This window comes from Anastrepha obliqua, chromosome 5 (genome assembly GCF_027943255.1).
Source record: "Anastrepha obliqua isolate idAnaObli1 chromosome 5, idAnaObli1_1.0, whole genome shotgun sequence".
NCBI classification, from domain to species: domain Eukaryota; kingdom Metazoa; phylum Arthropoda; class Insecta; order Diptera; family Tephritidae; genus Anastrepha; species Anastrepha obliqua.
Window position 1 is genome coordinate 72,922,310 of NC_072896.1, and position 22,490 is coordinate 72,944,799.

The 22,490-nt window shown below is 36.2% G+C and overlaps 1 protein-coding gene across 3 annotated transcripts; it reads left to right on the forward strand.

Annotated features, from left to right (window-relative positions):
* The first annotated feature begins 43 nt into the window (after positions 1-43).
* Positions 44-21,741, forward strand: LOC129247918 (ubiquitin conjugation factor E4 B). Of its 3 annotated transcripts, none has more exons than XM_054887288.1 (13): positions 44-547; positions 10,101-10,434; positions 10,505-10,619; positions 10,674-10,824; positions 11,428-12,330; positions 12,401-13,119; positions 13,206-13,777; positions 13,904-14,300; positions 14,368-14,480; positions 14,537-14,714; positions 14,792-14,938; positions 20,059-20,401; positions 20,466-21,741. In XM_054887288.1, the coding sequence occupies exons 3-13, from the start codon at positions 10,566-10,568 to the stop codon at positions 20,762-20,764; spliced, it is 3,876 nt and encodes a 1,291-aa protein (XP_054743263.1). In that variant the 5' UTR covers positions 44-547; positions 10,101-10,434; positions 10,505-10,565; the 3' UTR covers positions 20,765-21,741. The 3 variants fall into 3 exon arrangements, with proteins under 3 accessions (XP_054743263.1, XP_054743262.1, XP_054743264.1); XM_054887287.1 differs by having other exon boundaries at positions 10,101-10,417; positions 10,475-10,619; XM_054887289.1 differs by having other exon boundaries at positions 10,101-10,417.
* Positions 21,742-22,490: the final 749 nt, after the last annotated feature.

Consider the following 22,490-nt stretch of genomic DNA (forward strand, 5'->3'; position numbering starts at 1 on the left):
AGTCATTCATGCATAGAGCTGCCAGACCCATACAATGTACACTTATAATGTCTTGTTTTGTTTTGTTTGCGTACTCTCAGCAGACGTATAAATAAAAAGTTGTTATTTGCTCTAATTTGTAAAATTCTCTACCTGTTTCCAATTAAAACATAAAGCATAATATCCATATCCATAAAGTTATTGGCAACGAAAGCTTCAATCGTACTGGCAGCCCTATTAATCCACGTCTAATTGTTCATTAGCTGCTGCGACATTTTGTGTTCAGTCAGTGAAGTGGTGAAGTGCAAGATTACGCGACAGAAAATATAAAGAAAATTAAATAAATCTTATATTCTACGGAACCAAACAAAATTTAACTTTTTGTACAGATATAATACTAATAAACATTACGTGACTGCCCGAAGAAATTGTGAAACTTGCTGGTCGCAAGCAAATAATTCATACGAAAAAAAGGAAAATACGTGTACATCAAGAGTGCCGAATTATTAGTTGATGCTCGGTTCGGTTCGATGCGCACTCAAATCCGATTAAATTAACAGTAAAAAAGGTACATAAGACTTGAACTTTTTATAATCTTATTTTGTTGAAACTTCGTTTTTTTGCTTGGGCCTAGAATAGCTTCAAAAATAAAATACGTGAAAATGCAAACAAAGAAGAACGGCGACAGAAACATAATTTGAGGAAAAATCACATGAAAATAGTTTCTGTCGCAATTTGGAAAATTAATTTGCAATAAACTAGTGGTAAATTAAAAAAGATATTTAGTATACAGCAAATGCCACAAAGGGGTGAGTGAGCGGAAAAGTTAACTAATGCTGCTAATTAACGGAAAAAGTGCTTAGTGCTGTGAAAACTTTGTCAAACAAACAAATATATGTAATAGGGAAGTACTTTATGCACGTCTGATAAATGAACGAAAGCAGTGTAGTTTATCAATTTGGAAACTTGCGCATGAATTTTTATAAAAAAAAAAAGAATTTTTAAAGCAGGTACACAACTACAGGATCATGACTAAATATTTACTGACAACGAATAAAAACTGCGACGGCAATAAATTTTCTATTGCGTAGTTGTACTATATATAATTGTACATATAACATAATTTATGTATATTACTGTACGTATACATCTCATATTTATGTATCTTGTATACAAAAACTATATAAAATTAAGCACACTTCAAATTTGTTAATTGAGTGACACATTTTAGTTTATAATTTTTTTCTTATCAGAATCTTGCGTTCTAGTGCCCTTCGTATCCCCTATTTCCTCGGGATGTTTAACCATTATGTATGTGTATGAATGTATATATGTGCATATACACCTATGCGCGAGTCTTAACCAATTGGTACTTGTACTCTGTGTACATTTTAGTTTGATTTGATGGAAATCTATCCTATCCTAGTTTTTTTGTTATCCATCTGTTTTGTTTAGAGATTGAGAAATACGCCACATAGTTCTGCGTTTGAATCGCTAGGCACGCCCCATCTTCATTGCCTTAGAGTAGATTCCAATAAGAGCGCTGATGCTGCACTTGACCGACCATGGCTTATCTACAACAGCCGTGCGATATATGTATGTACATACATATATATGTATGTTCCTTTTCTGAGCTGACTGCGGCAGCATATTTAACTAGATTAATTCACTGTATACGGGTACAAAAATACATTTTAGAGAGAATAAGTACAGGAGATTACTTTTTTACACCTTGTTAATTTCTCCTTCTTTTATCCATGTATACCTATATAGTATGTCTATATCGAATAAATATGTAATTATATGCTATATAGTATACATATGTATATACGAAGGTATGCATGTTTATATGTACGTAGCTCATACATTGTATGCCTATATTTATTTTTATTTGACTGCCACTTCCACAGGGTGTTCTTAGTTTGGATGCTCATTATTTTTATTGATTTCTAAAAATAGTTTAATGCAGTGCAGGATCTTCACCAAAATATGCATTTAAGTGCATACATAAATTACTAAAACAATATCAACAGCTGAGCTATTATCTAAAAGAAATCTTCTGTAAATTAAAAATTTGTTTTTATAATCAAGGAAAGGTTGGGAGGCACTCATGTTTATGCAAACCCGTTTGTACAACCCCATATAATGTCAAATGGTTATATTAAAGATCCGTACATACGTATATACCTATGTATTAATTTCGTGGTTATTAATTGTGCTGTATATTTAACAAATAAAGTAAAGGGTGATTTTTTAGCTATTATCTTTTTAAACAATTGGTTTAAACAGCTGACGTACGTTTCGTGTTTTGTTTCACTGTCAAACATCTTCAGTTTGGTCTATAATTTAACCATGAATCGTCTTACAAACGAACAACGCTTGCAAATCATTGAATTTTATTATAAAAATGCGTGTTCTGTTAAGAAAGTTTAAAGTCGAAAAATTGTGTTCAGCGACGAAGCGCATTTTTGGATCAAGGGGTATGTAAAAAAACAGAATTGTCGATTTTGGAGTGAAGATCAGCCAGAAGAATTGCAAGAGCTACCAATGTATCCAGAAAAGGTCACACTTTGGTGGGGTTTATGGGCTGGAGGTATCATTGGATCGTACTTCTTCAAAGATGCTGCGAATCGTAACGTAACTGTGAATGGTGAGCGCTACCATGAAATGATATCCAACTTTTTTTTTGCCCAAAATGCAAGAGCTTGACTTGCATGACATGTGGTTTCAGCAAAACGGTGCCACATGCCACACAGCACGCGTATCAATGGACTTGTTGAGAGGCGAGTTCGGTGAACATTTTATTTCACGTTCGGGACCTGTCAATTGGCCACCCAGATCGTGCGATATACCGCCTTTAAATTATTTTTTGTGGAGCTATGTTAAAGCTTATGTCTATTCAGACAAGCGTGCTTCAATTAACGCATTGGAAGACAACATTAAAGCATTTATATGTGAGATACCGGCCGAAACATTGGGAAGAGTATGCCAAAATTGGACTAAGCGGATGTACCATTTGAAGCGCAGTCGCAGTCAACATTTGCATGAAATAATCTTCAAACATTAAATTATATGGACTGTACTATTGATTTAAATAAAAATTTCATGCATTTTTCTGAATTTGACGTGTGTTTTTTTGAAGAACTTTCCTATAGCTCTTAAAAAATCACCCTTGCTTTTATTAATTGATTTCTGGTAGCAGAAATTGTGAGCTATTAAAGGTGTGTTTTGTGCATGATGGATTTTAACGTTACCATTCGAAAGGGTCGATAATTGGCGTAAAACACCAAATGTAGAAAAGGTCTTTTCATAATAGTTGTCGAGTCTTTGAGCGCATTTCTACCTTGAAAAAAGGTTCTCAAACCATCTACTGTTCCAAGGCGGTACAAACTGTAGTAGTAGGGTACTTCCATTTATGGAACAAAGCAAATTAAACGAGGAGCTTGGATAAATGCCCATCAAAGGATGTACACACCAATTATAATTATACATATATGTATAAACTGCTTTCGCTTCACCACCACCGAGCGATAAAAAAAAATTCCCTTGAGTCCAACGTTGCATGTACGGCCCTATCATAGAATCCATCGTAGAAAACCTACGAATAAGAATGTCTACTACGAATACGAAAAAAATAGTAATCGTGAATTCCATGTGAACACGAAAAAAGTGCTGCCAAACTCAAATATTAAATTTTAATATTTCGATAACAGCTCAGCTTTGGCAAATAATCAAGTTAACTGAATTTTCATATTAAAATGGCATGTGCTTGTGTTAATGGAGGAAGAGAGAAGTAAACGGAGTCTCAAAATTGAGCGAAAAATATTAAGAGATGCCAGCAACCCTCTCGATATGGACGAATCATTGTAAGTGATTGCCTTTTTGGTAAAGAAAAAGTTTACTTAAATTCGGTTTAAGGGGGGAGCCTCCAGCGTTGCAGCGCTCTACTAATTTCTATGCTAAACATTTTTTTCAACTTATTTTAACCAGTACAAAATTTTTTTATACTTTTTAAATGTTCATTAAAAGATAGAAAAAACTTTGCAGTGCTAAATTAATTGTTTCCTTAAAAAAAAAATCGCTAAGAATGGAATTTTTAGACCTCATAAACCAGGCTCCCCCCTTAAAATAGGTTACATTTACATACGTTTTGAGTTTCAGTAAAGACAGCGCAAGCTCAGCAAGATCATCGTCCATAACTCCGACTATTCTCTGTGGTACGGTTTCTTGCGGAGGAGGCTATCAACACGGAGTTGGCAAAGATTTCAACGTACCAATGGGGCATTCGACATTTAGCTATGTACTAAAAGACGTATTGGTGTTACTACAAACACGATTGTGTCCTCAGTGGGTAAATCTCGGCATGAGAGCCAATGAAAAACGGCAAAGCGAGATGCTATTCTATGAAAAATATGGATTTCCTGGCATCATTTTGTGTGTAGACGGAACGCACATAAAAATTATTTCCCCCACCAAAGGAAAATTTTCTCTACTACAACCGGAAGGGTTATTACAGGATCAATGCCATGATTAATTTCTCCTTTATTAGCTCCAACAAAGTGGCATACTGCTACCGAGTTGTTCAACTTTACACCTGTGGAAGTCAGATAAAAGTACATATATCGCACTTGTTACGTTAAAACGTAACAACTCAAAATCTGAACATTTTCAGTAGAGACGAAAAACTGTTTCCGTAAATATTAATAATATAGGTATTACAAGGGAAAAATATGTAATTGCACGAAAATATCATTAAAAACAATATAACGGTTGTTTCATTCTTATTTGTTTAGTAGTTGCGCTAAAATAACAAATTTTTGAGTGGTTACTCTTTTCCTTTTCTTTTTGAGTTGTTACGCTTTAACGTAACAAGTGCGATATGATACTTCAAAAATTTCTTCTTATTTATAGTTTAGATAATATGGGACTCACATTTTAAAGCTTTTTTTTGTTTTCTTTTAAATACTCTTTTTATTACTTGTTCTAATTTTTGACGTTAGTCTAACGTCGTCGTAGAAAAATTGTACGAAACTCTAAGATTTGACGTTACGAGTGTATTCGGTGATTGCTACTCTACGAATTTCGAATGTACGTTCGGAGCTATTCGAATTGTATGATTACAATTTCTTAGTTTCAACGAAAAACAGTCTACGACGGATTCTATGATAGGGCTGATAATTTAGCAGCACTGCATTATTTTCGTTTTGATAAACTGTTTTGAAATAGCATTGCTTTTCCGTCCCGCTTAAAAGTAAGCAAAATAGTTTGATCCTGTGGCCATGGGACAAGTGTCTTGCTCCTCACCACATCTCTCTCAAACTGTTAAGTAATTCCATGGCTGTTCTTTGTTAAAGTATGCAAAATATAATAAAAAATATCCCCGCTTATTCTTCGAAGCACTGGCATAAGCATATCGCTTGTGAGTTAAGCGGCTATAGACAAAGTCAATTAATCATCGCTAAATTGTTGTAGCTTTCACATAGAAATTTTCCGTTTGGCAACCTGTGGAATTCTTTAGCGAGCAGAGATGTTGTGAATCGAAAGCGGCAAGTGTAAAACCTTTACCACCGTTAAACTAGCACTAAAAAACGACCCTAAGTGTAACTCTAGCACGAATTAAGAACCGTTAATTTAGATGTTGCAGTGAAGCATAGGGACACATTTATTTCGTTTAGTAATTCGAGTCTAGTAGTAATTGCTTAGAATTCCGGTAACAAATCATAAACAAAAAAAAAAAAAAAAACGGTTGGTCTTTAAGAACAACATATCTCAAATTTATTAATTTTTTTTGTTGGAAACCATCGTCCGAATGAGTCGAAGTTTTTTGAAAAATTTCAAGTAACTGGTTTTGTCGAAGAGAAAAAGGACTGGCAAACCAATTCCTACTTATTTGGGCCGTAGGGACAGAACAAAATTATTGAAATCATTTCGATTTTGAGCAAGTTGTTTTAAGGAACTCGAAGTAGAGTTTGAATTTGATAGATCCGTATCCCCCATGTGTCGTCTTTGGTTGTTGTTGTTGTCCTAGCAGCATAAACATTTCCCATATATGTGCGGATAATGCTGCTGGAGTGACAGTCCTTGGCCGGATATAAATCCGGGTCGTTCCGGTAACGTAGAACCGATTGTTGTGGGAACGTCTTTGGTCTTCCACGATTCCTTGCACCTTGCGGATTCTACCACAGAGCAGCCATGCAAACTTCGCCGACATCATTGCGCAAAGTGTGGCCTATCCAGCCAAATAGTCTGCATTTGATGATGAGTTCGATTGCGGTAAAAAAAGAGCAAAAATAAGAAATAATGATGACTTTCGAATTATGTATAGACAGAGCAATAAAGCACAACATTCCATGTTTTATATTGGTCTGAAGTTGTATAATGGATTACCAATGAAAACAAATAACGAGACAAGATATATGGCATTTAAACAAAAATGTGTAGAATTCATTATGAATAAGAAAAATAATATTTATAATGTAGGAAATGTAAAGTATTATTAGTACTAACAATAATACATAAATAAATAACAAATATTGCTGCTGCAAAGGGTTGCTAAACAACCATCAACATCGATATCTCGGCGTTATCAACAATTAGGCATTCATGAATTTGCGGGTTCTGCGCAATGGAGCATGTCCTTTAACATACCTGTAGACAAGCTCATGATGGGCATTCAGATTATTTAGTTTTTCACATACAATTGTTAGGAGCGTTATTTTGAATAAAAATAGTGAAACCTGAAAGAATTTATATTTGTACATGTTTTATTTTAACCTTTTATACTATATGTATATACAGGGTGGGCCATATAGTGTTTGCTTTTTGAACCACCTATTTTTTTGAGAATGGTAACACAAATAACATTTCCCATCACCCATTTCCAAAGTGGTGAGTCTTCTTCTTCTTTTCTGATGAAGCTCATTTTCACATCGGTGGCTACGTCAATAAGCAAAATTGTCGGATTTGGAGCTCAGAAAATCCACACGTTACTTTAGAGAAGCAAATGCATCCACAACGAGTCACTGTTTGGTGCGGTTTTTGGTCTGGCGGCATCATCGGGCCAATTTTTTTCGAAAATGAGCGAGGAGCCGCGGTTACAGTAAATGGCGAGCGTTAGCGTGACATGCTCAACGAGTTGTTTCCAAAAATTGAAGATGATGACATTGACGACATTTGGTTTCAACAGGACGGTGCAACTTGTCACACAGCCAAAGTTACACTCGAACTTTTGGCTACCGTTTTTGAAAACCGAATAATCAACCGAAATTCCGATATCAATTGACCGCCTCGGAGCTGTGATTTAAGCCCGTTGGACTATTTTTTGTGGGGAGCCGTTAAGGACAAATGCTATGCGATCCATCCAGAGACGATTGATGCTTTAAAACACGAAATCGAAGTTGCCATTCATGAAATTGGAGCCCAAACAATCGAAAATGTGCTTAAAAATTGGGTTGATCGAATGGCCTACTGTAAAGCCAGTCGTGGCAGTCATTTGAACGATATTATTTTTCATTCATAAATGACAATGTTCAATCTTCAAAATAAAAAAAAGTTTGAAAAAATATTGATTCGTTTTTTTTTACATGCCCCGCCCTATATATTATATATACATATATATATATATATGGAACATATGTAATGAAATATAACGATTTGCTTCCATTTTTCTTGTAACAATTATAGTTTTCGTACAACTGTTTGCAAGAATTTATCTACACAGCTGAACAACTCGCACCCTTACGATTTGTAGAGTGTAGAAAATGCTATAAATTCGCTTGGTCAGACTAAAAGTTTGAGAAAAGAGAACGAAAATTTGAATAAATGTGATATTATTGGGAAAAAGGAAACCCCCATAAGACTTCAGTTTTTAGATGAGAAACATTTTTTATTTCACCAATAAGAGTTATATCCAACGCTTATTTTTTATATTGCATGATAACTGTTCTACATATAAGAAAATTGTGTTTTCATTGCCAATAAGTGTTGTTTTACAACGTTTTGTTTTACGCTGCCTGATTACTATCATGCAGAAGTTTTCATTATTAACAATATGAAGTGTAAATTTTACATAGTCCCATGCCACGATAACACATCTATTAATCAACTGTATATCTCTTATTACTGCACATTTTATTCTCTTAGTCGGTCCAATTTAATCTTATCTCTGAGTTGAACCATTAATTAACACTATAACGGAGTCACTATCTCAGAACTAGCACCCCGTTGTATTTAATCCAGGTTGTCGTTGTTTCGTCCAGTTGTCTCATTTACTTCGATTTGTCATTTTTCAAAATCGAACGAAAAAATGGCGCAAACAATGTCTTCGGGTATTATATATATATGTATGTGTATTAAATATGGATACAGATTGGCAACGGAAAAATATTTCCTTTGCATATTAGTTATCAGGCAACATAAAAAAAACGTTGGGAAATTACTGTTATCGGTCAATGTTAAAGTTTAGAATACGGCAATATTTCAGTTTGTAAATTCGAAATAACTGTTACTTGTGTTCCTTGAATTATACTTAATAAATTCGCAAAGTTAAATTGTGTGCTTTACTTTTTTCAAATAGCCCCAATTAAAGTTTTTCCACAGGTTAACGAAAGATGTATGTATTTTGAGGAAAATCAAAAAAGACCCAATCATAAGTAGTGCGTCAGCGTTGAAAAAAGGAATGCTCCAAAATTCTTACAATCGGCAAACTATAATTTTCCATAGTTCGATTTACATAGAAAAATAGCTCAAAATAATCCATTTGTTTGCGCGTTCAATGTAAAGCCCATATTTCAGTTTGCTAAAAGTCATATTATTAAGGACGAAACCTTTTGGATGTATATATGTATATGTGAATGTACATTTAAGTTTGTTTGAAAATGAAACTTAAATGCAAAATATTATATATTTTCTCTGAAATAAATGAACAGACGAAATAAGCTGCAAGCCACTGTATGCATGTTAGGGCGGGTCGATTTAAAAATCGCTCATTGCTTGAATTAAATAAATAAATAAAACGAATTCTGATGCCCCCCAATTTAAAAATATCACCATTTTTGGCCTTTACATGAAAAAATCAGCTAAATGGCTATATTTTTTCTTTATTTTTATTTATTTATAATAATATTTATTATTTATTTATAATAATATCTATTTTTTCTCTTAAGAAATTTATTTAGTCAGAACATATGTATGTAAATGAAAAAATTAATTTAAGTGCGTTATAGAAAAGAAACTAACAAGTTCGACCCAAATTGGGGGGCATCAGAATTCGTTTTAGAGGTATGGTTCCTTCGGCAAAGTTTCTTATTTTGATCCCTAGAATATGATTTTCACAGAGCAATGGGCGATTTTTTTTGCCTCCCCACAAATCGACCCGGCCTAATGCATGTATATTGCCATATATAAAATTTTCCGTGCAGCTAATACCTTTGTTTTTATAGGTAAATACATAATGCTTAGCAAATAAACAAGCAATTGTTTCTAGTAAATACAAGCTGGAGGTAAATAATTGTCGGCAGTGCTTGACCTTGTGTGTAAAAGAAATACATCTTACTAAGTCTTTGGAAATAATCGTATTTTGATAATTTTTCCAAATGCATGCTCCTCTTGATATTCGCAATTTTATATTTTTGGTAATGTTTCCTTAATTATAATTTTTTTATTTTCGAGTCTTAGTAGTTTTTCCACTACATTTGATTTCTTTTTTCGAAATGATCGGATGTTTTCTTTTATATATGACCCTTATACCTTGTGTCAAAAAATGAGTGTGCCAATTAACAGAGATGGCTTCTGCATAAAAGAATAACTATCATAAAAATTCCAAGATAAAAATATTCCATTGTGTATATTTGGTGTTAAATAATTGCACAGAGAAGCTTTATACATACCCTGACACTTATTTGAGACCTCGACCTGAATTTTTTTGGAGGCAACACTTGATTCCCGCTATTTCTTTTTTCTAGCGCGCAGTCATAAATGGGTTTTTGACATTTGGCCTCTAAATGGCCAATTTACCTTTTGTCTCAGTTACTTTTTAGCACGCGCAAATGCCTCCATTATTAATAGAATAAAACAAAAATGGAAAATTTAATACTATAGATATTTCTTGTATTTTCATGCAGTTCGTTCACCCACAACAACGCAGCAACGAAGTCCGCAGTCATCATTTCAACATCCACCTCCCCACGAACGCATCATAGCACAACAGAAATAATAACGTAGAGACAACAGATAAATATCACCAACGCATTTGCCAGTTTTAGTATTTTCACGCAAAATTTACTCAATCATAGTGCGGAAAACAGAAAATTTGTAAAGAAAAGAAATTTTGTGGTGCTTACCTTGGCAGTGACAGCGCCGACAGAAGTGCAAGTCAGTAAAGGAAGCTCAAGTAGTATTGGATAAGAAGCTGCTGCCTGTTTCATTAATATTAACTAAAGTAATTAAGAACATTAAGTAATTAAAAAATACATAAATATAATATATTAAAATTTAGTAATAGATACATATATACATATAAATTAAGGCCGTAATCAAATAGTGAATACTAAGAAAACTACAGAACTGAGTAGAGTGAAGGCTTTAACATGTCATCAGCTGAGGAGCAAAATACCAAGATGAATGAATTGACGCCGGAAGAGGTAAAAATGTAATTATACTTTGAAAATTTATCAAATAATTTACTCGTTTTACAGATACGCGCCCGAAGATTGCGCACCTTAGCGGCCGTTAGTACGCCAAAAGTAAATTCGCCCTGTAGCAGCAATGCTACCATAACAGAGAGCTGTTCAAGCTCCAGTACAATCCCAGGGACTCCAGCAACAGCGGATGATGAGAAAAGTTTAGGTAGTTAACTACTCATTTCATTTTGTACTCAAAAGTCTGTCTAATAGAAGAGTAACCGGCAAAATTCACAGTTAGACTTCCGATAAAAACAAAAAAAATTAAATGTTGCTAAATACGCGTATCCTTTTCGCAATATGCATTGTGCAATTTGTTAGTTTTGTGAAAAATTTAGAAAGCGTGCGATGTTTTTACAAAACGAGTATGAAAAATGATTTGAAGCATCAGTGTTCCTATGTACACACCCTTACTTTTGAAGAAGTATACTGCTACAACAACAACAACAAGGAGTCAAAGATGTTTACTTTAAATTGGTGAAACGGTGTACCGAAGGTAAAAATGTTGACGACTATTGCACATGTTTAGGCAGCCGTTAAGCAAAAACTCAAAGGAAAACAAATACGGAGGGTCAAACAACTTGAACAGAAATTAACACAAAGATGTGAAGCCATTATAGCTTAATTTTATTGAATTTATATTATTAGCCTATAAAATGTGGTCACGCTTTTAATAGACAGACTGTATATTGCAGAGTGCACTAATTTTTTGTATATCAATATTTTGTATTCATACAAATTTTATAAATTATTTCATAATTCTTTTCAGCGCCTCGCTGCCTAAATTATTCTGCAAATGAGTCCCGTTTGTTACGCACCCATCTCAATGCTCCAGCGGAAGCTGACTCAGAAAATATACAGGCCACTTCCGATCCCACTAAAATGGATGTTGATGTCGAAATGAATTCGATAAATACCACACCTACTCAGCCTATGGATATAGCGAAATGCTCTTCAGTTCTAACCCCTGTCTCGTCTGCTTTCACAACTCCAACCGATATCCTTGTTAAGGAAGAGGCTGATAATAATGGATTAGTTAAGACTAAGGGTAATGACATAGAACGCATGGAGACGACAGAGACTACAGAAACGATCAGCGAACGTAAACAGCCTGAGCAATCGGTAGATGAACGCATCGAAGCTATGATTTCGAAAATTTTCAATGCAACCTGGAATGAACATAGCGTCGGCTCAATGATATGCCCCCGAACTGCCAGTTTTCTGGAACATTATCCGCATATGCGTTTTGAGTTTGAAACAATCATACATGATGTACTTTTGGAATGTGTGCTGAAGATATATAAAGAAGAGCACGAGACAAAAGAAGGTGCCAGCGGAACAAAAGCTGCTTCGGCTAATACCGATGCAGATGTGCCGTCTGGAAGTGGCAGTACTTCAGCAGCGGCTCTAAATGCCAATGACAATAATAAAGCGACTTCTTCGACATCTACAACCTCGTCTACAGCTACAGCATTGACAACGGCAACTGCGAATCCGACGTATTCAACGCCGAAAAAGATTAAAAGCGATGACACAGAAGTACAAGAGATCTTAGCAAACGCTCCGCCAGGCAGTGCTGGTGGCACACGACCATCGATTTTCTTTTCGGAAAACGCAATGAGTGGCGGTGGCAGTAGCGCTCGCGACGATGATCAACCGACATCATCTCAAGGTAGGTCCTCAGATATTTGTACAATAAATTAAAAACATAATATGTGTTTGATTTCTATTTCTATATGTAGCAGCAGCGATTACGTCTACTGGCGCTAATTTAGATTGCGCTAGTTATCCTGCACCATCCTCTATAATTGTGCGCGGCACTGCAGCTAAGCAGGAGGTACTCTTGTATTTAGTAAATTGCCATCGACAGCGCCAACAATACTTAACGGATAACAGCGTTAGTAGCAGTAGTGATCCACTTGAAGTGGCAACGAGAATTCAAAGCGTACTACAACAAGTATATGACGCCATAATGCGTACCACCATACTTGTGCTTACAGATCGCATCTATGAAAATGTGAATTATATATTGGATCAATCGGCCTTGCTAGAAACGCTATATCAAGGTCGCGTACCCGATGGATTTTTGTATGATTTGGTGGCTACTGCATATAATCAACACGAAGATTTTCAACAAATATTCACTCAAGTTTTGCGCGGGCTCTTCATTGGAATGCAACGTAACATTTGCACAGCCAACATCAACACCCAACAAATCGATTTGTTAGCTAAATTGGTAACCATTAAAGTGGGTTCGGCGCGCCCGATTTGTGATTTGATTGCGTCACAAGTGAATTTCCTTCCCGAAATATGTACGAAGATACCCGGCCGAGAAATAGTGAAATGCAGTTATCTAGGCCCGTTTCTATCCGTCTCGTTGTTCGCCGAGGAAAACGTGAAATTTGCCGAGGCGCAAAGCAAGAGCAATCTTATTGTATACAATATGTACCACTTTCGCTGGGTAAGAAATACTACTTGGGATGGTTACATATTGATATAATTTTATTTTATTTTTTGTTGATTTCCTTTTTAATTTTCTGTACTCAGGAAATGCAATCAATGCGCACTTCTATGCATACAGTGTTTCACTCTTTGCTAGTGAACGTAAATAGCCGCCCTAAAACACTCGAATACATAAGCAAAATATTAAGCTATAATGAACGTCGTGCACAGTTCGCTTGTGATGAAAAATTGCTTGCGCGCGATGGTTTTGTCATAAATCTAATGAGCGTATTGCAGCAGCTGTCGGTGAAAATCAAATTGGATCGCATCGATCCCGCATTTCCATTTTATAAAGACTCGTTGATCTCCATTGAGAACGATACGAAATTACGTTTTACCGATACCGAATATAAACGGTTCATTGAAAGTAATTTCAGTACGGCCACTCACAATGCCAACTTCCAGACGCAATGTTGGTTCCTTACACTTCAAGCACATCATTTGGGCTTTATGCCAGCCATTCAACGCTACCGACAGAAGGCTCGTGCCATTAAAGAATTACAAAAGCTCATTGACGAAATCGATCGCACCAAATCGCATTGGGAGAATACACCTTACGCAAAAAGGAATAAACAATTCCGTGAACGTTGGCATAAGCAATTGAAAAAGTTGACCAGGTAAGGCACTAATGATTTTAGATTGTACGTAAATTAATTAAATAAAATTTATTTATATATGGATTCCATTTCATAATATGCGTCTTACTTCATATATCCATTTAATCAAATATTTTTTCTCCCCAGGTCGAAAATGTGCAGTGAGCTGTGCTTGCTCGACTCCAAACTCTTGACTTCTTGCATGTTCTTTTATTCGACGGTTTGTGAATATCTACTATATCAGATTGAGGGACGCGCCATTGAGGGCCCCTTTATAGCTAATGTACCGGTAAATCAATTGACGCCAACGGATGCATTCTCCGCACTGCCCGAATGGTATGTGGACGATATTGCCGAATTCATACTATTTGCCATGCAACATGCGCTCAGTGATATACGGCAAACAATTGATCATTCGATAATCACATGGTTGCTGACATGCGTCTGTGTGCCCAATCTCATTAAGAATCCTTACGCCACTGCCAAATTAGTTGAGGTGTTATTTGTGTTCTCACTTGGACCACAAAATGCACTAAGTGTAGCTGTAAGCATATTAAATATGTGCTCTGTATTATCATTGAGTTGTCTTTAATCTTATTTTTCTTTTGTAGATGTGGAATCACGAATTGGCTCAGACTGTGCTTTGTAGCGCGCTCATGAAATTCTACGTAGATATTGAAACGACTGGACAAAGCACTGAATTCTATGATAAATTTACTATTAGGTTCGCATTATAGAAATAATTAAATTTATTTATGCAGTAATTTGTCGTTTTTGCAGATATCACATAAGTCATCTATTTAAATCAATGTGGGAAAATCCTGTGTTGCGGCAGGTTATGATAACCGAATCGAATTCAGGCAACCAATTTGTGAAATTCATAAATATGCTAATGAATGACACCACATTCCTGTTGGACGAATGCCTGGAAAATTTGAAACGAATACATCAGACACAGGTAAAATAAGTTATATGCCTTAGAATGAAAGAGTATTGAAACTCATTTGTATTATATACAATTGTTTAATATCCCAGGTGTTGATGATGGACGAAAGCATGTGGGCGCAATTGAGCACCGAATATCAACAGGCTAGACTCTCCCAATTAAATACTGATGAGCGGCAATGTCGTTCGTATTTGACACTTGCACGCGAAACCGTGGAAATGTTTCATTATTTAACGGTGAGTAAAATTTCTCTTTTCGCAACAAATAAAAACAGACACCAAAAGTCGCAACACAGTTTCAAGCCGACTCTGAATGGCAGATATTTGTTATGAGGAGCTTTTTCATGGGAGAAACACACTCGGAGGTTTGCCATTGCCTACCGAGGGGCGATCGCGACCAGATATAGTCTTTTCTCTGTCTTATTCCCAAGGTGGATTTTTAAGAGATGGTAATTTAAGTAATAGTGACCTGGTATGCGGTTCCCTATTGTAGGTAAATGGTCTTATAAGCCTTTTGGTTTGACTGTGTGACTTCCCAATGGGTAATCTTTGAGTATTTTGATTAGTTGATACCACAGTATAGTTCTCGACCTTGAAAATCTGCTGCCGATCCCGCCCTATCGAGTTCATCAGCAATTTCCTTACCTTTTATTCTCGAGTGACCCGGAGCCCAGCAAAGTACAATTTAATTTGCTGTACTAAGTTGGTTTAGGTTATTAAGGCATTCGTACACTAGTTTCTATTCCATAGAATGTAAAGCGAGTGTTTTTAATGTAGCTTGACTGTCCGAGTATATAGCTGTGTGTGCATCCTTGCTACCCCTCGTGTGATTTAATCTCGCACAGATTGAAATTGCTTGTTTTGACCATAGATTTTGCTATTTGAACCATAGATTCCCGTATTTGTTTTCGAACCGTGTGTGAATCATTCGCGGTCTGAGCATAATGATTTCAAACCTATGGTTAAAAACACATTTTGGGTTATATGGTCTGTTAATGAAGAAATTATATTCTGATCCGATATCTTTGTTATGGGACTTGTATGACCAAAGTCAGAGAGATCTTTCCTATGTAGCATATTTTTTAAAGAAAATATGCAGTAGGGATAGTCCTGCTATCGCTTCTATAGCAACAGTGGGACACCTGTTCATGGTACCAGTTATTGCCAAATAGGCTTTTCTTTGAGTAACTTCGTTGGAGTAGTTCCTTCTACAATTATTGTACCACGATCAAGCTTTAATTTGCTTGTAAAAGGAATGATGATTGTCTTGCTATGATTAATAGATAATCCTTCAGCACGACACCAGTCTGATATGAGGACCAGCGCTTGGTTCATGATGTTGAAAATTGTACCTCCAAATTTGCCTGACTTAGTGACCGTAAGATCGTCAGCATATCCAATGGTATCAAAGCTTGTCTCCTGTAGTTTTATTAAGAGATCACCGATGACTTTGATGACTAAAAACCACAGAAGTGGTGTCAAAACACCTTTTTGTGGTCAGCCTTTCATTGCCTTGACTAAAACAGTTTCAGTCCCTATAGTTTAGCTGATTATTCTGCTACCAAGTATAGTTTTCATTCACCCTCCCGTCGATGTATCGATTCTCTTATTAAGAAGAGCTCTTTCTGTAGACCGATAGTCCGTGTAATCAAAGGCGCTTTCAATATCTAAGAAAGTACATAAAGCAATTTCTCTAGCATTTAAAGCTGTCTCTATTTTTGTGACAACATTGTAAAGTGCTCCTTTCGAGGATTTTCCTTTATTATATGTAAACTGAGGTTGTTGTTGTTGTTGTTGTTGTTGTTGTAGCACCATGAAGATTCACTAATCTTTCCATAGTGTTCGGGAGGAAATATGTAATATATGGTCCTCGCCTGGTATCTTAAAAGGCTGAAAGGATCTAATAGCCAAGCCAACCTTGTCGGAAGCAAAAATTACTCCGGACAACCTCCAAGCTGTTTTATTCAACACAGACCTATGTTCTGTCGTATTGAGCCCAGTCATCTGTTACCGATGCTTCAGATGAACCCGGAAAGTGTACCTGAAGCAAAAATTCTAGAGTATCCTTCCGGCTTTTTGTGAATGACCGATGGTTTGACATCATCTAAGATTCACGCTTGGATTTTCTTAACTCTTTGTTGTAATTGATAAGAACGACCCTATAGTCGTCTTACACCCTTGTGTGCTTGCAACAATTGAATAATTTTCTTAATTTCTTATGCATACTAGCCAGCTTGTCATTCTTCCGTGGAACTCTACGGTTGACATTATGTGTTTTGTCCACGTCGCTTTCAGGTTTACGTGGGCACGTGAATAGTGGTTAGTATCGTGCGGCGTGCATTCACCGCTGGACATACTTAGTCGGGCCAAAAGTTTTGTTATAAGTTCAGTCCGTTGTACTCGTAGATATGAAATTATAGTACTTTTTTTAATGAATTTAGTTTTATTAAATAATGTAAAAATTAAAAAAAAATATTTTACATTTTCATTCGAAATTTCTGTGAGGCCTTCGACAGGCCATGTTCTCTAGTTCTGACCACAAACTGTAGTTCAATGAATTCAGATCTGGATTTCCAGACTGGCAATTTTCTGCGGTTATGAACCCAGGAATATTGTTTTTAGCAACTGCTGAGTGGTTTTTGCCCTACCGGCTGGAGCGGAATCTTGCTGGAAGATCCAACGCTCACCATTGACGAAAGTACTGCTGTTGTTGTTGTTGTAGCAGTATCTTCGCCCTGTCAGTGTAGTGTAATTACCGGTCGTCTTCGTCTAGCTCATCTAACGGTAGGCCCAGGAAACTGGCAGTTTCGACGGGTTGGGTCCAGAGGGAGAGAGGTGTTAGATGAGTGGGTTTGATGGGGCATGTGAAGAGGTGGTTAGTGTCGTGCGGGGTACCTTCACATGCTGGACATATGTTTAGTACGCTCAACTGTTTCACCACCTCTAAGACATCCTCCTGGTCTTAATCCTTTTTTCGCATTTGCGTCTTTAGAAGTTTCAACATAGATTTTATCATTTCTCTTTTTTAAAACTTCTTCAACAGTGACAATTTTTTCATCTATGAAAAGAATATTTTCAAGGTCGTTGACCGCGTGCCACCAAAGTCGAGTCTAATTTTTTTCAAGCGCGTGGTCAAAAGATGGCCAGTTGAGCGACGGAAGGCTTTCATGGGGAGATCATCTCTAATTATATTAGTTTTGACATGAATCTGGTCGATATATTCATTTGCCTGGACATGATTTTCTGCTTTCTGAGGGAATTTCTGCGAATTCTTTCTCGAATGGCTTTTATGGCTGCACTGGTTCCAACCACGCGAGGACGACCACGCCTTTTTCTGTCTGTCACTTCAGACATTTGGGAAAGACGATTATCGTGCGGTAAACAAACATTCTCGAAATATTAAGTTTTTCACCAATTCGTAAATCTCACGTGCACTTTTACCCACTCCATTGTTAACAAGCGAAGTTTGCACGAAACTGAGTATAATTTATGAGTAGTTAATGGATATGAACAAATGCAAAAATAACGGAACTTTTTTCTCGCCGTATGTATCGTAGAATTTGTCACGGAATTTATGGCAAGACTAAGTATATTGAGTATAAGTAGGAGTTTAACCTAGTTCCGTAGTGTGTGTTGTCCTGGATTTCGTTATTGTAGTTGAAGAGATAGATACCTTCTGACATGCCTGGGAGGTGGGGAAACATCAAGACGCATTCCACATATATATATATATATATATACAGGGTGAACGATATAACGTGTTACCAACTTCACACTGCTTGTATCTGTAAAACTGCTTATGACATCAACGTCAAAATTGTTCTAATGACAGTTCAATATATTGTTTATAAGCCATTAAAAGCATTTGCGCCTCAGTTTTGTTGAATTTTTTTTCTGTGATGGAATTCAAACGTAATAGTGTGATTGCGTTATATTTGACCAGCCATTGTTCGTGAGCTCAGTCACCTCAAAGTGAATAAAATGTTTGTGTATCGCACTATAAAACGTCACAATGATACTGGTAGCATTGCAAAACGCTATAGAGGTGGACCAAAAAAAACCGCAACAACGCCAGAAATGGTTCGAAAGTGAAGGCTCGACTTCGCCAAAGAACTGAAAATATCGCAAGACAGCATTCGACGCATATTGAAAAATGAGCTCAAGGTCAAGGCTTACAAGTTCCAAAAAGCACACGATCTTTCACCCCAGCAAAAAAAATTTCGGTGCGAAAGAGCAAAGGAATTGTTGTGCTTGCACGAACGTGGCGAATTTCCTAACATTGTGTTTTCTGATGAAAAAAATTTCCCAATTGAGTTCATAAACACTCAAAACGATCGTGTTTACTTGACCGAACGCTCATACGAGAATATGAGCCTACGTATGGCCACTCGAAGCAATTTCCCATCGCAAGTAATGGTTCGGGCCGCAGTGACCGCTGATGGACGCTCTCCCATTTTTTTTTATCGAGAAAATGTTTTAGAAGCTGCTTTAGAGCCATGGGCACGCAAACATTTGGGTCGTAGACCATGGACGTTCCAATAGGACTCGGCACCGTCTCATAAAGCTCGTGTGAACCAAGAATGGTTAAAAAATCATTTTCCACACTTCATTTCGTCCACACAATGCCTTTCGAATTCGCCATACGCAAATCCGATGGACTATTCCATTTGGTTCATTTTGGAGAGCAAGGTAAGGCCTAAAAAATATGCCAGTATGGATGCGCTGAAAAAAGCGATTATACGAGAATAGGCCAAAATACCTCAAGATCACATTCGTGCAGCATGCAACTCATTTTTTGACCGTTTGAAGGCTATAGTCAAGACAAAAGGTGGTCGTATCGAGCTAAAGTGAATATACATATGTTAAAATTGTAATGATTTTTGAACAATTTTGTCTTTAAAATCAATAAAAACTAATTTCACACAAAAAAGTTATGGTATTTTGAATAGGTAACACTTCACATCGTTCACCCTGTATATATTAATTTATTTTGTTGGAACAGCATAAATATTCCCCCTTAAATGCTGATGGAGTAGCAATCCTTGGTCGTGGGAATGAGTGTTTATAGATTTCTGCCATTGCTTGTCGAAGCCCGATCTCTTTCATTTTGCCATTGCATGCCTGAAATATTGAGGTTCAAGCATATCTTCTTCGGGTGTATTTGACTAAAACAATAATAAGGACAAAACGAAATAATGCACTCTCGTAGAGTTAAAGAATTATTTTAACTTATTATTATTTACGCTTAAAAAATTCTTTTTCTATTTTAAAATGTGCATGCATAGCCATCATGTAAATTGTCTAATATGCACACAAATGTAAACAAAATTGTTTTTTTTTTCGTTTTTAATTTTCAGAACGACATTAAAGAGCCATTCATGCGCGACGAGTTAATCGATCGTCTCAGTTCGATGTTAAATTTCAATTTACAACAATTGTGCGGCCCCAAGTGTAATGATCTGAAAGTACGCAATCCAGCCAAATATGGTTGGGAGCCACGTCGGCTGCTGGGCGAAATTTTTGATATATATACACATCTAGACTGTGATAGGTTTGCGCAGGCATTGGCCGCCGACGAGCGTTCATTTCAGAAACATCTATTTGACGATGCCGCCAGCCGCATAGAACGTTTAGGTATACGTTCTACGATTGAAGTGGAGAAGTTCAGGTCATTAATTAGCAAAGCGCATGAGGTTTACCGTAAGTTGATGGCAAAATATGTGCAATACAAAATACAAATTTATATATTACTATTTTTTTGTAGTTGCGAATCAGGTAGCCGAAGATGAGTGGGCCGATGCGCCCGACGAATTCAAAGATCCGCTAATGGATACACTAATGACGGATCCAGTAAAGCTGCCGTCGGGTACGATTATGGATCGCTCTGTTATAACACGGCATTTATTGAATAGCAACACTGATCCGTTCAATCGCCAACCGCTGACCGAAGATATGCTCGTGCGAAATATTGAACTGAAGCAACGTATCGAGGCTTGGCGGAAAGAGCGACGTTTCAAGCGACAAAAAGAACAAAATGTTCGCGTAAATGATAAGAGCTGCTAAATAGCATTCATGGCGTGGGACGAACGGTGACTGGCACACAAGAAGAGCCATGACTGCAGTCTGCTTTTCACACTGCTGCTGTCACTGCTACTGCCGCCGAAGCAGCAGCTTATTGTACGGCGTAGTTAATGAATCGAATTTTAATTAGTTGTTTTGTGTGAGTGCGTGTGTATGAACCAAAAAAAAAAAAAAAAAAAAAATGTCTTAAGATAGACTTTTTTGCTTCTTTGCACCTCAGTACAATTTGAGGTTCTCTTTTCTTTACTTTTTTTGGAAAAATAATACAAATATTCTCCTTAGTCGTTTATGAATTTTTTTGTAATTATTTATTTTTGTACAACTTTTTTCTGTTACGAAGAAAAAAAAAATGCAAAATGCCGTTAATATTTATATTTTTGCTTTACTATAATTTTTTGTTATTATTGTCTTGGTATCTGTATTTACCACCTAGTGGATATGTCTATAACGTAGTTGAAATTCGCAATAATTTAAATTTAAATTTATACATACATATGCAAACAAAGGAGAACAAAAACGAACACACAAAAGAAAGGAAGTGTTGTGTTGGTAAGATTTCCGCCCTCCTTCAATAATTCAATATTGTCAATTGATTTGAATATACCAACACATGTAACCAGAACAGAAAACAAACGAAACAAAGCAGCAAAATATAACAAAAAAGGCGTTTAAAAATACGATTTTTTTATGTAAGCATTAGTTTCAAGCTAAGAATGAAAAAAAAAATTAACTTAAAAGTAATTAAAATATATGCATAATATACGATGGCCTATATTTGATTTAATACAATTTTTACATATATGAGTACATACATGCATAAAAGTATATATACAATTACATACATTACATAAAAATAGAAATGTTAATTGTAAGCTACGTTTAGCATTAAATGGCGACGTCATTACCGTCGCGCGTAAAAATAAAAATTAATTTCTTGAAAAAATGTTTAAAATCCTAAATGCAGTTGTTTTTCTTAATCTCATATCTACAAAATGTGTACTTCTACTAAATGTGTATTTGCAACTGTCAAATTCTTGTTTTTACTTTGTCCCGTGTTCTCATGTTTTTTAATATTTCATTATCATAATGGCATCAAACGAATCAGTAGCCCATTTTTGTAATGATTCTCGATCAAGTTCTCGATTGAAATAGTCCATTTAACGTCTCGCTGACTTCACTCTCACTCGTGTTTCTGTAGTTTTGTAATCTATGTAACTTTACTTTTGCCTCTTTGGTTTAAGGCAGTGTTATTGGTTTACCGTGTCCCACTGCGGATTAGGAAACACCATTTTTAAGTTTCCGATTCTGGACCAGTTAATTACAATTTTGGTTTCGTGGACTCCGTTCAGGCATTTGTGATGTTGCCCAGGCTTTGCGGTAACTGGCATTCTCAACATTTCTGAATGAAGTTATTAGCAACGGCTGCAACGGATATCCAGGGACAACCATCAACCATCCTGTCGAGCTTTTGGTGGTGTATTCATTAAGCATACTGTACGGGCCTTTAATATGCTGTTTTTCCAAATGCAAACGTTGGGCGTACTTCCCCGCATTTAGCACAAAATAAAATGAAGAGCTTGAAAACTTAAAATTACAATAGAAAATAATAAATATTGTTGGAATGATTTTATTTATTTATTTATTTTTTAAATATAAAGTCTATGAACAACAAATTCTTACGTAGTAACACAAATTAAGTAAGCTTATA

Excerpts from the sequence above, each read along its gene's own strand:
- LOC129247918 (XM_054887288.1), top strand. The coding sequence starts at position 10,566 with ATGTCATCAGCTGAGGAGCAAAATACCAAGATGAATGAATTGACGCCG. Across the intron at positions 10,620-10,673 it reads ATGAATTGACGCCGGAAGAG|ATACGCGCCCGAAGATTGCG; the intron begins GTAAAAATGTAA and ends CTCGTTTTACAG. Across the intron at positions 20,402-20,465 it reads CAAAGCGCATGAGGTTTACC|TTGCGAATCAGGTAGCCGAA; the intron begins GTAAGTTGATGG and ends ATTTTTTTGTAG.